The sequence below is a fragment of the Mytilus californianus genome, unplaced genomic scaffold, assembly GCF_021869535.1.
Source record: "Mytilus californianus isolate M0D057914Y unplaced genomic scaffold, xbMytCali1.0.p SCAF_1, whole genome shotgun sequence".
Lineage (NCBI taxonomy): Eukaryota > Metazoa > Mollusca > Bivalvia > Mytilida > Mytilidae > Mytilus > Mytilus californianus.
Window position 1 is genome coordinate 124,184,627 of NW_026262581.1, and position 15,035 is coordinate 124,199,661.

The following is a 15,035-nucleotide window of genomic DNA, read 5'->3' on the forward strand; positions in this document are numbered from 1 at the left end:
TATTGAAATATTTGTATCGTTGTGAAAATACACTCAGCAAGGTAACATTTTATACAAACAATCAAATTTGTATTCTGTTGTCTCATATTGTTATTCTTTTCTGTAGTCTCATATTTTTATTTTTTCTCCAGTCTAATGTTGTATATTTATTGAGTCTCATAAAGTGAAATATTGTTTCTGTACTTTTAGTATGAGGTTGTCTTGAATTCTTGTGAAGTTGTTAGAGTGGTCTGGAAATACTCCTTGTTTATGCCTCTAGTGTCAGTGATCAAAACATTCCAAGTCACCAGTGGCAGGCTTACTAAATTTCTTGAGATATATTATTATTTAACAGATGTAATTTTTCAGGTAGAATTATGTTTTGTGTGTATTGATGAGCAAGTCCTGACAATCCACACTTAATTAAAGTAAAACTCTCCTAATAGAGCAAATCTCAATTATTAAAGTCCAGATCTCATCTATGTAATTGAGCAAATACCAGCTCCGAAAAACAATACCAAATGTAACATAAGGGGTATCTGTGTGTAAACCAAAGTCATAGTCTTAGCAAAATCATACTGGCTTAAAGCAGAAAGATATTTTAGAATGAATAATAATTTTATTATAAAAAACAATTAATCAATCTGGTGTTGGCCCTAGGGAAACACTCAGCATACAAGACAATTTTGAGTTCCTGCCTGAGCAAGTCAGCTTGCAACCTCCAGTGTGAGGAAGAACCTGTCTGCCCGACAATACGCCAGCCGGGGAATGTGAAGCGAGGGTTCTCCACTTAGGTGATGAGACTAGGCGTCTCATCTGCAGCCGGGGTGTGCAAGGTCTGCATGGGGATAGCCCATGTGCTAGTAGAGTAGCAGGGGTATATCAAACTGGCGCTGGAATAAATTTGATAAAATTTGTCCCCGAAATGCTTGGGGATGAATGAAATTTTAGAAATAACCAGTGATAAAATTCCATCAAGGAATCAAAATTAATAAAATAAAATATATATCACTAGTAAAAGCTGAGATGTTTCCCTCGTCATGAAATATTATTGAAGTTGTTAGGAAGGTGGATGGTGGGCGGTAAATTAAATAATAGCACTGTAAAACTATATCAACTAGTCAAGACTGCTATGAACCAAGAAACTGATTATACAAAGACCATGCATATGGCCTTACACAGAGATAGGGTACATCAATCATACAGTGGGAGGAGACTGACCTCACTGACCTTCAGATAATATACTTATTGTTGTGTAATTAATTTTTATAAGATCTGGTATCATTATCTGCATTTCCTCACCAACCGTTATTAATTATGACATGTATCTGATTAAGAAAAGATTATAGGGCCTCCTAGTGAGATTCCAGTTGTAACTTCAAAGTGTCAAATGCCAGGGAAATTAACCTCAAGATATAACAAGTGGTCTGTGTATGTTAATTAAATGTATCCAGAATGACAGCATCTTTATTATCACATTAATTATTTAGTGTAAGCTGGAAAGGCTGTTTGTATAAACAGTACTTATATTACATATAAGTACAATATATATATTTTTGCTTTACCATTATTGATGTCAACTTCTGGCAAAGTCTTGTTGATGTTAGTTTCAAGACCTTGAAGATGTGTTTCGAAATTGGGTAATCAAATTAAGAAGATAATAGAGCTATTTGGAAGCTGGAAGTAATATTATAATTCTGCGATGGTAAAAAGCACTGCATCACACTTTTGCATGTTAAATCCTGCATCAAGTATTTCAAATACACATTGTCCTATTTATAGAAAGACGTTTCCTTTTTTTAAATTTAGCTTGATTGGCAAATTATAATAGAGTATTGTAACTTATTCTGATTCTGTATTCATGTGTGAATTAAGTGATTGTATATTTATTTGTGTTATGATAATAAAATATTGAAACTACACACTCTTTCTTTGTTGTGAACACTCATGTAAACCTGCATGGACCCATTTGTATTTATTTTAAAAATACTTTCACTACATAAAAGGAGAAGGAAAATTATCATACAAAAAATATTACCGATAAAGGCAAATTTAGGAAAAAAGGGATAATATAAATTATCAGCTGCAAGTCAAGTCACAATAAAAGGATAAGGATACAACCTTAAAAAAGCTTCAAATGGTGTTGGGCAGCTGCTATTTTACAATATCAATTTAAGAAAAATCTGATAATGATTTTACTGGATTGTATTTATTTGTTTTTCAAGATTGAAACAGCCTTTTCTTTGCTTTACCAGTAGAATGGAAGAAAACTGGATAAAACCCACAGCAAGTCAAACATTATGATGTCAGTGATAAGATCAGGTCAAAGTTAAGGAGGCTTAAATTTTTTACCTGACAAAGCCATCATGTGCAATTTTATGAAGAGCTGAGCAGAGATAAAGATACACAGAATACCAATAAATAACTGGACTCTATTGAAGAAATATTTATCAGAATGCAACAAATGATCACAAAAAAAAACAGAATGGGAAAATTTCAAAAATGCTGATAAAGTAGATATATATTCATTTGAATTTTCATATAATAGTGATGATTAACATATTTCAGATATTTTCTACAATGTACAATAATTATCAATAAGGTGAAATGATTACTGTAAAATTTTGGCCCTCTTTTAATAAAATAAACTGTTGACACAGAGATATGTCTCGCCTGTCGGCATAAAATTCAGATAAAGACAATCTGATGAACAGCAACATTGCTTATTAATTCAAAGTCGCTAGACCATGATCTAGTGGGCAGGGCCTCAAAATGGTTGACAAACTGAGGTGTACAAACAGTAATGTAACTTTATAGAAAATACCGTTGTCTATTGTTAGTAGTTCCTATCAATCTAACATAAGCAGAAAACTTAACATTGTAAATTGCTAATAATTCAAAGTCACTGGACCATGTCCTGGGTGGCAGGGCCTCCAAATAGTCGTCAAACTGATATGTACTGATAGTAATGTGACTTCATACAAAATATCATTGATCTATCACCAGTAGTTCCTATCAAACTAACTTAAGCAGAAAACTTAACATTGAAAATTGCTAGTTAATTCAAAGTCGCTGGACCATGACCTAGGGGCAGGGCCTCAAAATAGTCGTCAAACTGATATGTACTGGTAGTGATGCAACTTTATATTGAATATCAATGATCTATCACAAGTAGTTCCTATCAAACTAACTTAAGCAGAAAACTTAACAATTGTTGCCGCTGTTGTCGCAGCCATCGCCAGAAAAGCAATCCCTATGTCTCGCTTTTCGCGACTTTGTCCCAGGCAAGACAGAAATCAGTACAAATTTCACACAGCATCTTTGGAATATACAGGATAACACAACCATACACTTCTTTTTTTCAGAATGAAAAACAACCTAGATTAGATGCTTTTTTCATGAAAACATGGCAAAAATTGTGGACAGTTTTTAGATTCATACTCAAAATTAATGCTCATGTAACACAATTCTGTCAAAAACAGGTGTAACATGGTGAAAATGCAATTTGGTCTTGATCAATATACAAAAACTCCAAGATCACCTTTACACAAAGATTGTAAAAAATTGTTGCATATTGAAGGACACAGGTAAACCTTTATGACCTAAAAGTTTTTGGTGGGGGCATACAATGTCTGTTAAGTTTAATTCTAGACTTACTGATGTGTATAACAATAATAGAATCAGACAATCGTTCCTTTCTTTTTCTTTATTTGAATGAACATTTTAAATGAAGATATTTTAAAGGTTTCTCTGTAAAATGTTAACATAGAATTTAATTGACAATGATTTATTAACATTTTAAGTGACAAATAGTTCATGCATATTCAAGATATAATTGCCACTGTAGGCCAAAGTATGCCATATATTCTATTGTAACCACAGTACATTCTTATTTCATATTAAAATAAACATATATTCTTTTGAATTAACTCAGTGTAAGTTAATAAAAATGGCAATAATTATATCAAGTGTAAACAGAGCTAGGAGTAATTTTATAATGATTCACTTACATAAATAAACATAGGTAATCTTCAATTACAAAGTTTGCCTAAACCCCAAATTGGCTTGAAAAACCTTTATCATAATTGATCAAGTTGTCGCAGTGAAATTTAAGTTCAGTGTAAAAGGTCACTTAGTATCTGGAAAATGAACTTCAACTTATAATACAAATCACCAAAGTTATAAAATAAAGTAAGAAAGGACTATCTGCTATGCTCCAGTGAATGCATACTCATTAAGCTATATGATTGTAGGTGATATATAGTATCTAATATCTACACTTGGATGTAAAACTTACTATGAATGTAGAATGAGGGGCTGAGTCACCTTCTTTTTGTAAGATGTTGCTATACTCTCTTAGATGCATCATTACACCAAGTTATATGAATACAGATTTTTATAAAACCTTGCATTGTTGATATTTGAATGTAATTTTTAACTTGCTCAAGGTAAAGATGTTCATCACGTGTAATCTTTAGCTTGCTCAAGGAATGGGTGCTTGTTGAATGTAATGTTTAACTTGCTAAAGGTATGGATGCTCACTGAATATGATTTTTAGCAGACTAAAGGAATGAATTCTCGCTAAATGTAATTTTTAGCAGACTTGAGACATGGATGCTCATTAAATGTGATCTTTAGCTGACTCAAGGTATAGATGTTGAATAACTCAATAGTCAACTCAAACTAAGACTATACTTCGGAATATTCTTAAAAATGTTGTTATGCATAATAAAAACATGGCTGACAATTTAATCAATTCAAAATATTGATTTTTCACAATACTTTATAAAATAATTTACATTTAATGTCATTACAGATTTATGGCTGTCACAAACGCTCCAGTTCTGACTGAAGTCTTTTAAACTGATTAATCAGTCTTATATGTGATTCTGTACTTCTCATAGCCTGTAGTTCTACCAAGTAACTTGCCACTGAATCAAGACACACAGTTGTAAATAGTCTCCTAGAAAACAGAGAGCATGAAATTATTAATATGAAAAAACTACAAATAAGGCTAAATACTTTGGATTTATTTATTTTCGTGGATAGAGAAAAAAAAGACATTTCGTGGGATACGTAAATTCGTGGATCGCTGTTTCAAAAAATTTTAAAAAATACTTCAGCTACGTAAATTCATGGATCTCGGTTTGAATAATAAATAATAAAAGATAGAAATTCTTTGAAAATGTTTTGAATTGTAAAAATTCTAGGTTAAAATGTTCTTTTAAAAATTCCATTGCAAGCATGTACAAAGGCAACTAGTTATTTGTTTGTTGAACAATTTGTAATGTCTTGCCAAAAGGTATTCAAAGGTTAATGTACAACTGATTGCAAATAAGCAGTAATTAGGAAATTATCAAAAGTAAGAAACACGCTTTCCATGTTTGCAGCCAAAGTTAATAAAATAAGGCATGTTCCACTATTTATTCATCACACAGTTTTGTTATATAAACTCTGGGGAACACGTAAAAGGCTATTTTTCTTAAATTTAAGTTTCATGTTGGAAATGATTATTTCATTTCATTTTGATGAAATTCTCACTGATATTCTACAGATTTGATTATCTATTTATCAAAAATACTTTTTTTTTTTTCAAGAACACGTTTCATGTTACCATGTTTATCGCAAGTCAACACTATAATAGATTTGCACAACATAACCGGAAATAAACATTCGACTGAATACACATTTCTCGGGTCCACGGTTTGCTGTGACCAATGAAACTCACGAAAATTGTTATACCATGAATAGAAATGAATCCACAGTACTATTATATATTTTTATGAAATTTTGAAACACACACACCAGCTTGAAAAATTAGGACTTTTATGCGATAAGAAAGTTTTACAAAATTGAAACACAACTTGACACTTACACAAACAATAAATTTGTTGTAAAAAAAATGATTTCTTGATTGAAGGTTATAACAATAGGTCAAATGCTGATTTTTTCCAACTATAAATTGGGCCCAGAATGAATCTGGGTACCTAAAATGCTGAAGCTTATATTATAAAAATGGCATATACCCACCTTTCATACACTGGTATTTGAGCTGGATGTGCCACTAAATGACATAAAAGTTCACACAGAACTTCCAGCAATCTCAGAGGTTTCTGTATTGATAGCCAGAATGGATCCTACAATTGTTAATGAAGAATTACATATATGGACATAGTCAATTGATATGATTTAGGGAGAATTCATTTGAATCCTAATAACCAAATGTTTTATCAGCTGAAATCCACAAAATAAGCAAAACTAAGGAAAACTACAGTACCCTAGAATATAAAAATGGTCCCATCTTCAATGTATATACAAACATATGCAACCTTACGACCATACCTCTTATATAAAAGGACCTTTGACCTATAACATAGGTTTACTGTTAAACATAAACCTGTCAAATTTGCTTGAAAGTAACCTGGGCTAGTTACCTAAGACAATTATATTAAGTGACCTTGTGACTTAAATGTGATTAGAAAAGTGAACTACAACACAGACACATGTTATTGATAATCATGATAAATAGGTTTTTACCAATGGTATGTGTATACACTACTCATATTCAAAATTTAGCCAGTTTACGAAAGTTTCAATGTCCTTTTAGTAGAACTTATATTTGATCTATGACAGAGGACGAACAAACAGTTAATTGTTCAATTAATCAAAGCATGAGTCAAATCAATGGTTTTTCTGTCAATATCAATGAAAAAGTCATTATTGCATTACTGGTTACATGGTAACATTAAAGAGTTTAAACCAAGACACAAATACCTCTTGGGTAGTCAAGATCGTTAAACAACCCCCTAGTAGTAAGACACTTTTAATAATCCTATCTTTCTGAAAAAGGACATCTTACAACTAAATCAAGAACACAAAGTGTTATCTGTATACATCAATAGACATACCCTAGACTTGAATAATCTGTCATAGATTTCAAACACCCTAGGTGGCGCTAGTCCTGTCTCTAACATCAATTTAAAAACCCATTCTGTATTCAGTCCCAGTTCACAACTTCTTTGTTCCAAATATTTTATAAGGAAAGCTGCAATAAAAAGTTTATTTTACATGTTTGTGTGATAATTGATTATGCTGCAATTCTTCCTAACCATTCAGTGACAACTCATGATGGATATTTATCTGAAGGCTCCTAGGAACATGTAGCACTAATCTGGAAGCCATCATTTTTTTATCGGTATCTACAAAAATAATTATCACAATTAAGACAAGTCAAATTTTCATGCTAAAAAATGTGACCTTGATCTGTGACTCCACAATTAATAAAATACAAGAGTGCACACGCTGAAATGTCTCGCCTGTTAAACTTTTGATTGAATTTATGTTGAAAGTTTGTAACATGAAGGTCTTACTACAAGTATCACATAAACTTAACATTATCAATGTTCTATGATAATGAGGTCATGGTCAGATGAACCAGGCCAGACAGACATGTACACCTTACAATCATTCAATACACCAAATATAGTTGACTTATTGCTTATAGTACTTGAAAAACAGACCAAAACACAAAAAAACTCAACATTGACCAATGAACCATGAAAATTAGGTCAAGGTCAGATGAAACATGCCAGACTGACATGTACCCCTTACAATCATTCCATACACCAAATAAAGTTGACCTATTGCTTATAGTACTTGAAAAACAGACCAAAACACAAAAACTCAACATTGACCAATGAACCATGAAAATGAGGTCAAGGCCAGATGATACCGACTAGACTGAGATGTACATCTTACATTCATTCCATACACCAAATATAGTTGACCTATTGCTTATAGTACTTGAAAAACAGACCAAAACACAAAAAACTTAACATTGACCAATGAACCATGAAAATGAGGTCAAGGTCAGATGAGACCTGCCAGACTGACATGTACCCCTTACAATCATTCCATATACCACATATAGTTGACCTACTGCTTATAGTATCTGAGAAATGGACCTAATCACGTAACTTTAACCTTGATTACTGATCCAAGAAATGAGGTCGAGGTCAGGTGAACCCTGTCTGACAGACATGTAGGCATTGCAAGGAACCCATATACCAAATATAGTTATCCTACTACTCATAGTAAGTGAGAAATTCACATGACAAAAAAACTGTAATTTTTTTCCAAGCAGTCTCTGAACCATGAAAATGAGGTCAAGGACAATGGACATATGACAGATGGAAACCTCGTAACATAAGGTATCTGCATACAAGGTATGAAGTATCCAAATCTTCTACCTTCTGAAATATTAAGCTTTATACAAATAGTTTACGCCACCGCTGGATAGTAATACCCATGTCTCACATACTGCAACTTTCATTGCAGGCGAGACAATAAACAATAAACTGCTTCGCTGAGCACAGCTGGATACACCAGCAGAGGTCTAACCCCGAACAGTTGGGGCAAAAATGGACACAATATTCAAGCTTGATACAGGTCTGAATTTGGATTGTAATTAAATATTTGACATACATGTATTATAGGTTTCTGAATAAATGTAGTCAAAGAACTTGAAGTTGGTTATATGAATTGAATTTATATTCAATTAAAGATTTGACTTGCTGTTGTGCAATACATTGTGCTGTTGCGCAATACTTAGTAAATCTGTTGTCAGACTATAAACAAATAAAATTTATAAAATTCTAAAGGGAGCTTACATCAATAGATATAAACAGTTCACCAAAGTTTCATACGAATTGCTGAAAGCATTTTTGAGTTATTGTATGAAAAATGTAAAATCCCCCCTTTTTTAATGAATAAACCCCATAATTCGGAAATGTAAAATCTAAAATTTATAAAATTCTAAAGGGAGCTTACATCAATAGATATCAACAATTCATCAAAGTTTCATGAGAACTGCTGAAAGCTCTTTTGAGTTATTATCCGAAAACTGGAAAATCCCCCTTTTTTTATGAATAAAACCCCATAACTCGGAAACGTAAAATCTAAAATTTATAAAAATCCAAAGGGAGCTCATGTCAATAGATATAAACAATCAACCAAAATTTCTTGCAAGTTGGTGAAAGCATTCTTGAGTTATTGTCCAAAAACTGGAAAATCCCCCTTTTTTTAATGAATAAAACCCCTTAACTTGAAAACATAAAATCTAAAATTTATAAAAAACGAAAGGGAGCTCACGTCAATAGATATAAACAATTCACCAAAGTTTTATGCAAATTGGTTAAAGCGTTTTTGAGTTAATGTCCGACATGTTGACGACGGACGGACGGACAGACGGACGGACAGACGGTTAGACGGACGTACAAAGGTATACCATAATATCTACCTGTATAATGGATAAATTAGGACAACTGTTCAATTAAAGAATGACAGAAGGATGGACATATGTAACACCATATGCCCCAGTTACGAAGTGGAGTTTATTGGGATAAGTATATACATGTTATACCTGAAGGGAAATATCTTTCTGTTTTTATGTACAGCTTCCCTACAGCTGATAGTTTTAAGTCCAGATTTTTTACTCTAGAATTTCCATCCATTGATCCAGTACTTAATATTTCTGAAAAAGATAATTACATATATATGAAAAAATTTATTGAAACATAAAGCTTTCTCCTAAGGTGAGGACTAACTGGGCATGCTTCGAAAAAAATACAATTTCAAAAGATTGGAACACCCAGATTGCTCTAAAATACCTTTACAAAATCTGCATGAAAAGTATAATATTTGTTGTGTGAAATTAATATTACTAATTTCTCTAATTCTGTGGCAATTTTACCCTTTCCGGACCCATGGTATAAAAAAATTTAATCAACGTGTGGTTGCCGATGATCTCATAAGATGATTGTATGAGTTTAAGGGTTATAACCTTTATCAGCTCACAGGTTGAATCAATATTTGCTAACAGGTGTTAATGAAATTGACAACTTTGTGGAATGTGGAAGGCACTCGAACAAGGATCCGGAAATTTTTTCATACAATTTCGTTCATTTGAGATGACTTAAAGGTTGCAATTCTGCAAATATAGACAATGCAATTTCCAATAGGAACTCCCTTTGTGGCTAAAACTGTGCCACTTTTACTAGGAAGTTTCGTGAAAAATTATATCCCAGAACGGAAGTTGATATGCACTACTATTTTATTCAAAGGTCAAAATATAGGGCTGTGCGGCATATTTTCAACATTTATATGTCCTGAACTTCTAAGAGTTTAAACTTATACTAAAATTCTATAATACCCCTACCTCCACTTTTGGACCTACTAAGAATTCAGTTTTAGGCGCTACCATTTTTTTCTATACTGGTAACATTCTCAAGTTATGTCTCTTTGAGATTAAACACAGAGATCATATCTAGGAACAAGTACGTTAACAAATTAACATATCTATGAATATTATATATCTCCCCAAAAGAGGCGTGGCTTGTGAAACAGCTGTTTTTACAAAGTGCAACCTATACAAACATTTATTCAAATAGAAAACTCTTGAAAAACACTTTTTCTCACAACAATACTTATTTATCAGAATTATAGCCTTAAAGAAATTACTGCATATACTCTAACTTTCTTTTACAGTACATTTTATACCCCCACCCCTGTTTCAATTTTTTAAAGAATCTGAAAACAACACTTTAATTATTGTCAGCTTATCCTATGTGCATGTTTTCTGACATGAAATGTCTAGAACCTGTTTGAAACTATTCTTATAACACATTAAAAGCATTTCAGAACACTATAAATGTAAAGTTTAGTAGTTAATCATTCCAACATTTAAGATTATATAAAGTATCAAATCCTGCCTTTGTCTCCAGTCCACATCTCACTGTATGCCTATTTGTCAATTAAAGTTAACAGTTTCTACCTCAAATGGTGAGTGTAGAAATGTTGTCACAACAATATCATCTCTAACCATATATCTAACATAATTTAGCTAATATATGAACAAGAAGTGTTTAAACAAAGCCATATTTCCAAAAGTTGTATGTATGAAGTTACCAGTCTTATGTATGACTTCACTAAAAGTTTTATAGAACTGACTGCTAACATCTGTTTTTTTGCATAATTTCAAAGCACAGTTATTGTTTTCTATACAAAAGACCTTTAAAATAATAAAATCATAGCATTTACAGGTTAAATTATCTGTTTTGTGACCCAGGGGGTAGGCATTTTCTGTTTTTTTTGCCACTGGGGCCTCACATTTGCTAAATTATTCTGCTTTTTCTGTGAATATGGAATATTCAATACATATTTAGGATAGAACACACTATTGTTAGTTTTATTGGGGTATTTATGTATTTCTAGCTTGTTTTTTTTTATGCTGCGGTCACAAAAAAGCACATTCAGGTGTTACGGCTTACTTTTGGGTTATCGACAGAACAAAAATACCCCAAAAACAATATTCAGGAAGGATCTATGAGTTTCAATGACTGCGAAGAGTAAATATAAGCGCTTCTAAACAATTCAAATTACAAATATGCATACATTAAGAATTTATTTTGAATTCAGGCCTTTAAGTAAACTATGCATACTGTAAACTGTGAATTTATGCTGAGTCATCATAATTAAGGCCTAGGATTTTCTCAATCTTCATGAAATATTCATAAAACTTTGTATTTGAGCTAATTTCATTTAAATCTCTGAGATAAACCAGATTTGGTGAAATTCTATATGTTCTCTTTTTTCACCCTATATAGGTTGCAATTCTGTAAATATAGACAATGTAATTTCCCATAAGAACACCCTTTGCCGCTAAAACTGTGCCACTTTTACTAGGAAGTTTCGTGAAAAATTATATCACAGAACAGAAAGTTGAAATGCACTACTATTTTATTCAAAGGATAAAATATAGGGCTGTGCAGCATATTTTCAACATTTATATGCCCTGAACTTCTAAGAGTTTAAACTTGTACTAAAATTCTATACTACCCCTTCCTCCACGTTTGGACCTCCTAAGAATTCAATTTTAGGTGCTACCATTTTTTTCTATACTGGTAACATTCTCAAGTTATGTCTCTATGAGATGAAAGACAGAGATCATATCTAGGAACCAGTACGTTAACAAATTACAACCCATACAACATGATTTTTCTTTATATTAAACAATATGTGTATAATTCTAGATGCTTTAAAAAGAATCTCTCATTGCAAGCAGCTATAATAAAGCTGAAAGATATGTATAAATTAGAGAGTATGATAGCTGTAAAAAATAAAAAGATAACTGAATTTGACAATGTATGGAATGTTTTTGAAAAACTTTTATTGAATACCAGCTAATGTCTATTTTTGTAAAAATAACTTATGACTATTTAATTATGATCTATTTTAAAGAAAATATTATTGTCATGTTATGTACTTGATCTGTGTTGATGGATGTTACGAAAGAAATATGTCTAGTTAATTTTGCAAATATTTTTCAACATAAATATTTGATATTTAAAATGTAGATAGGGATGTATCTGGATAATCTTTTTGTTTTTTTATTTTTGTTTTTCCCTTCTTCTTTACTCTTCACTCCAATCTGTTAATTATCATTATTTATTTATTTATATATTTATTTATTAATTTTTATATTTTTTTTATATTTTTTTAATTTTTTTTTTTTTATATCTTTTCAATAGAAAATGTAAAATATTTCCAATTAAGATGTATTTATAATAATGACATTGTATATATCTTATATGTATTATATTGTATGTATGTCATGTATATGTTGTAATTGTTGGAAATAAAAAAATAAAAAGTTAAAAAAACTAGAGGCTCTAAAGAGCCTGTGTCACTCACCTTGGTCTATGTGCATATTAAACAAAGGACACAGATGGATTCATGACAAAATTGTGTTTTGGTGATGGTGATGTGTTTGTAGATCTTACTTTACTGAACATTCTTGCTCCTTACTATTATCTCTATCTATAATGAACTTGGCCCAGTAGTTACAGTGGAAAATATTTTGTAAAAATTTACAAAAATTTACAAAATTTATGAAAATTGTAAAAAAATGAGTATAAAGGGCAATAACTCCTTAAGGGGTCAATTGACAATTTTGGTCATTTTGACTTATTTGTAGATCTTACTTTGCTGTACATTATTGCTGTTTACAGTTTATCTCTATCTATAATAATATTCAAGATAATAACCAAAAGCTGAAAAATTTTCTTAAAATTACCAATTCAGGGGCAGCAACCCAACAACGTGTTGCCTGAATGGTCCTCGTCAAATTTGCTCTAAATGCTTTGGTTTCAGAGATATGAGCCAAAAACTGCATTTTACCCTATGAACTATTTTTTAGCCATGTCGGCCATCTTGGTTCACGGTCAGGGTCATCGGACACATTTTTTAAACTAGATACCCTAATGATGATTGTGGACAAGTTTGGTTAAATTTGTCTTAGTAGTTTCAGAGGAGAAGATTTTTGTAAAAGATTACAAAAATTTACGAAAAATGGTTAAAAATTGACTATAAAGGGCAATAACTCCTTAAGGGGTCAACTCACCATTTTGGTCAAGTTGACTTATTTGTAGATCTTACTTTGCTGAACATTATTGCTGTTTACAGTTTATCTCTATCTATAATAATATTCAAGAAACTAACCAATAAAATGCTCCGCAGGGCGCAGCTTGATACGACCGCAGAGGTCGAACCCTGAACAGTTGGGGCAAGTATGGACACAACATTCAAGCTTGATACAGCTTTGCATTTGGATTGTGATTAAATATTTGACACAGCATAGGTTTCTAACACAGAATGAATGTGGTCTAAGAACTTAAAAATTTTAAATTGGACATTCACCTATTATGGTCTAATATCCAAAATCTAAATAAATGGTTAGATTCAGCATATTAAAGAACCCCAAGAATTCAATTTTTGATGAAATCAAACAAAGTTTAATTTTGGACCCTTTTGACCTCAATGTGTACAAAGTTGATAACGGGGCCCAAAAATCAAAAATCTAAATACATGGTTAGATTCAGCATATCAAAGAACCCCATATATTCAATTTTTGTTGAAATCAAACAAAGTTTAATTTTGGACCCCGATTTGGACCAACTTGAAAACTGGGCCCATAATCAAAAATCTAAATACGTGTTTAGATTCAGCATATCAAAGAACCCTAAGAATTCAATTTTTGTTAAAATCAAACTAAGTTTTATTTTGGACCCTTTGGACCTTAATGTAGACCAATTTGAAAACGGAACCAAAAATTAAGAATCTAAATACATGGTTAGATTCGGCATATCAAAGAACCCAAATAATTCAATTTTTGATGAAATCAAACAAAGTTTAATTTTGGACCCTTTGGACTTCAATGTGGACCAATTTAAAAACGGGGCCCAAAATCCAAAATCTAAATACACGGTTAGATTCAGCATATTAAAGAACCCCAAGAATTCAAGAATAAAACCCCATTGAAATTGGTCAAGAAATAAGCAATTTATACGAAGTATCTTCCTTTGCACAATACTGTGCAATCAAATATTTCTTGCTATTGCGCAATACTGTACAATTGACAATTTCTTGCTATTGCGCAATATTGTGCTATGGGATATTTCTTGCTATTGCGCAATACTGTGCAATTGAAGATTTCTTGCTATTGCGCAATACTGTGCAATTGAAGATTTCTTGCTATTGTGCAATACTGTGCAATTGAAAATTTATTGCTATTGCACAATACTTATTATATAATAATTTACACATCCTGTTTGGTGTGTATCTCCTACCATATCATTATTATTTGCTTTTAAATATAAATCAGAAATAACCAACTTAAAATGGAAAATTTTAAAAGAAAAAAAAAATGAAAAAAAAAAAATCCCCCCCCCCCCCCAAATTTTTTGAACCCCCTTATGATTCATCACCCCCAAACTTAATCCTCACCTTCCCTTTGTGGTATGGTACCTTGCAGTACAATTTCAGAGAGATCCATACACTTGAACACAAGTTATTGTCTGGAAACTAGAAAAATGCTTATTTTTGGCCCCTTTTTGGCCCCCAATTCCTAAACGTTTCGGCAATTACCCCCAAACTCAATTCCAGCTTTCCCTTTATGATATGGAACCCTGTAGTACAATTTCAGAAAGATCCATACACTT

The 15,035-nt window shown here is 31.9% G+C and overlaps 1 protein-coding gene across 2 annotated transcripts in view; it reads right to left on the minus strand.

Annotated features, from left to right (window-relative positions):
* Positions 1 to 578: 578 nt before the first annotated feature.
* The window catches only part of LOC127711630 (nuclear pore complex protein Nup155-like), a 67,767-nt gene continuing 53,310 nt past the window's right edge, over positions 579 to 15,035 (minus strand). For both annotated transcript variants that reach the window (XM_052217740.1, XM_052217746.1), the window contains exons 31-34: positions 9,401 to 9,511; positions 6,888 to 7,024; positions 6,010 to 6,116; positions 579 to 4,942 (exon numbers count right to left, since the gene is read on the minus strand). In XM_052217740.1, the coding sequence (XP_052073700.1) occupies positions 4,807 to 4,942; positions 6,010 to 6,116; positions 6,888 to 7,024; positions 9,401 to 9,511 (491 nt within the window). In that variant the 3' untranslated portion in view covers positions 579 to 4,806. The remainder of the gene's footprint in view (positions 4,943 to 6,009; positions 6,117 to 6,887; positions 7,025 to 9,400; positions 9,512 to 15,035) is intronic.